Here is a 3274-nt window from a genome sequence, read left to right on the forward strand (position 1 = left end):
TTATTACAAAACATGTTAAGAGAACATTGAACAAGTTACATACAACATCACTTTATCTTTAGTGGGCTTTTGTGCCCCTTTTTTTCATACTGTCCATGTGGCAGAAATGGCATAGAACTTGCAGAATGCTCAGTCTTAGTATTGCACCATCGATGCACAAATTTAGCTGCTTGTCAAAATATTTGACCACTAACTCGGTAATCACAGTCCAATACTCAAAAAGTACATCTAAGTGTACCTGCAAGCCACAGACATCTTGGAAACAAAAGCTTCTGACAAACCTGAGATGAAATGGGCTGATCTTGTCTAACTCCTTGCTGTGACTTCCTAAGTCTGTAACAAAAATGCCAAATTAATATGCTATCAGCTTATTAAATTCATCCTGTTGGTTTGGGGTTTTTTTCTGGGAAAGGTATGTTGGGAGGGCCTGAGTGATGGGGAAAAATACTTCATTCTACGTGTAATAAACCTGGATTCCATTAAAGGAACCCAAAGGAGGATTTAGCTTTACAAGAGAAGGTTGTCTACGTTGAGCTCTGGGACAAAACACTCTCACTTTGTTTTTTGTAGGCTCCCTATGTGGATGTGATTTGTGTAAATAGCTACTTCTCCTGGTACCACGACCCAGGCCACCTGGAAGTGATTCCACTACAGCTCACAGCACAGTTTGAGAACTGGTATAAAACCTACCAAAAGCCCATTATCCAGAGCGAATACGGAGCAGACTCAGTTCCTGGACTCCACAGTGTAAGTGTTGCAGATGTCCCAGATGGAAACAGCTCTGCTGCTCTGACAGGACACCACAATTTAACTGGCAGAGATGGGCCCTGAGCCTGCCTTTGTTTTGAGATGCATTGGCTGGGAGTGCCTGGAAAGACTCCAGGACTGTAATCCTGCTCCACCAAAATCAGTGAGCTTTGCCACTGGCAAAGGTTGGAGCCTGCCTAGGGAGGAGTTCCCAGCTCTGAGTGAGAGCACTGAGCACTCTGAAACCTGTGCTTTGGCAGTTGTGGAAGATGCTGAATTGGAAGATGCAGCACTGGAGGGTGATGTCATGGTGCTGTCACATGCAGAAGGGGGTGGCACTGCTGTCCCTGCCATGACAAAGACCACCGCAGCCTTTCCCTGGAATTCTCTCTGTAGGTTATATGTGTGGCCCCTTGGCACTGTCAGTAGTTGCCAGCTGTCTCTCACAGCCATTGTTAATGCAGCAGCAATGAAAAGACAAACCAACCACGATGTTTGCCTTCAGGAAGCAGGTCCCCAGTAATGGGAAGTGCCTTTGCTGGGATTAACTGTCACCTGCACTCAAGGCCACCTCTTTTCCCTGGCTGCAGGATCCCCCTCTCATGTTCAGTGAGGAGTACCAGAAGGCCATGCTAAAGGAGTACCACTCTGTTTTTGACAAGAAGAGGAAGGAGTATGTGATTGGGGAACTCATATGGAATTTTGCTGATTTCATGACTAATCAAGGTAAGCTTCTCTTTGTGCTCCAAACAGCTCTCCATCCTCCCTGCAAGTTTAAAGTGGTTTATGCCACACAAACAATATTGGGCTGCAGGGCAGGACAAAGAGCCCTCTGTTTACCAAGACAGAGCACTGCTGGTTCCTGTGACAACATCCAGCATGACCAGAGCCAAGAGGGAAGGTCCTGCCTCTAATTAATGCAGCCTCTCTCCAGCCTGAGCTCCTGCACATCCCACCTGCAGGGATGGTCCCCAGAACACGAGACAGTGCACTAGGGCAGAGCAAGGGAAGCTTGTGAGCAGACCCAGACTGCTCCTGTTTCTTGGCCACCCTCAATTCAGAGCTCATTCAGCTGTCAGGACGTGTCTCACTTCCTATTTCATCTACAGCTGCCCTTAGCAACAGAGCACCCTAAATAATGCATCATTAACTTGGTAGAGGTTTAGCAACAGAGGAGCAGATGCCACACTGGCAGACAACTGTCTATCATGACACTCCATCCACCATTAATAAATGATAAGTGCAGTCACAAAGTACTGGGCATTCCTTAATCTACAGTGCAGCCACACAGAAATTAAACAATTACAGCTCAGGGGACCTGGTAAGGAACCACTTCTGCTCATGCCACCTGCAGTGAGCTCAGGGGTGAACAGTCAGTGTTGACTGCAGGCAGAGAAAACCCCTAAGAATAATCCAGAGAGCACCAATACAGGCAGTAGAAAGTTCAGTCAGTGCAGTGCAGGGGTCAGGAAAGTAGTATCAGCTTCAAACAGGAGGATGGAGAAAATGTAGACAAAGTTCACACACACAGATGCAGTTCCAGTGTCTCTCTGTGCTGCAATCCTCTTTTCTACTTTCCTATGAGAACTAAAATAGGCTAAAAGGACAGACACCACTAAAGGACAATACAGTCAAACAGTCATCAACATTTTCCAACCATCAAATTTCAAGGTGGAACCAGTGGCAGGAATATCTACTGTAAATACAATACTGCACAAATTAATGGGCACACCCAAATTAAGTGCCATCGACTTACCAGCTGTAAATACACTGAATTGCAGCTGCATTGCTCTGTGACATCGATTATTTGTGCCAAGGTGACACAAATTACATCAGCCAAGTTCCCCGTTGTACCTTGACTGTGTGGAGAGGAAAGTGCATAGGTCTCTTCCTCCTAACCTGATTTAGTACCTGCACTGCAACAGTTCAAGTAGGGCATGTAAGAGCATGTTATATATGCTGTATTTTATAACCTCTACAGGGACCACACGTGTTTTGGGGAACAAGAAAGGAATATTCACCCGCCAGCGACAGCCCAAAGCAGCTGCATTTGTTCTTAGAGAGAGATACTGGAAGATTGCAAATGAATCAAGCTGTCTTCCTCCTGTAATAACATCACATTCCTTCTTTCTAAAATGAAATCAAAGGGTTTTATGCTGAACTTGTTAGTAAATTTCTGTTTAAATAACTTGTGTGCCTGACTCAAGTCTTGCAAGTCTAATGCGATTTCTTAACCACCTGAAGTAGTTACTGTGATGAGAAGCAGATCAGAAACACTGGTTTCCTCTGCTTAGCCATGTCTGGAGCTTCCTCTTTCCAGAGAGTGAAACAAATATTCAGAGTTTCAAGGAGCTGAAGTTTAAGAGATCCTGACTGAGGTATCTGTTTATGGCAAAAAAAAACCAACAAAGCAACACAAATATTAAAAGACACAAATCAATGCTGAAGACTTAAAAAAAAAATAAATCTAAGTTACCCTAAATGAACATCACATCCCCCTAATGCAAATGAGGTTTTCCAGTTATAC

At 44.6% G+C, this 3274-nt stretch overlaps 1 protein-coding gene across 1 annotated transcript in view; it reads left to right on the top strand.

The window, feature by feature from the left end:
* GUSB (glucuronidase beta) overlaps positions 1 to 2935 on the top strand; it is a 14466-nt gene extending 11531 nt beyond the window's left edge. The window contains 3 exon segments of the mRNA XM_027890058.1: positions 517 to 747; positions 1338 to 1473; positions 2729 to 2935. Coding sequence (XP_027745859.1) covers positions 517 to 747; positions 1338 to 1473; positions 2729 to 2886 — 525 coding nt within the window. The 3' untranslated portion in view covers positions 2887 to 2935.
* Positions 2936 to 3274: the final 339 nt, after the last annotated feature.

Source organism: Empidonax traillii, unplaced genomic scaffold (assembly GCF_003031625.1).
Source record: "Empidonax traillii isolate 1590-97213 ecotype Southwest subspecies unplaced genomic scaffold, ASM303162v1 scaffold276:size1176444, whole genome shotgun sequence".
Classification (NCBI taxonomy): Eukaryota; Metazoa; Chordata; class Aves; order Passeriformes; family Tyrannidae; genus Empidonax; species Empidonax traillii.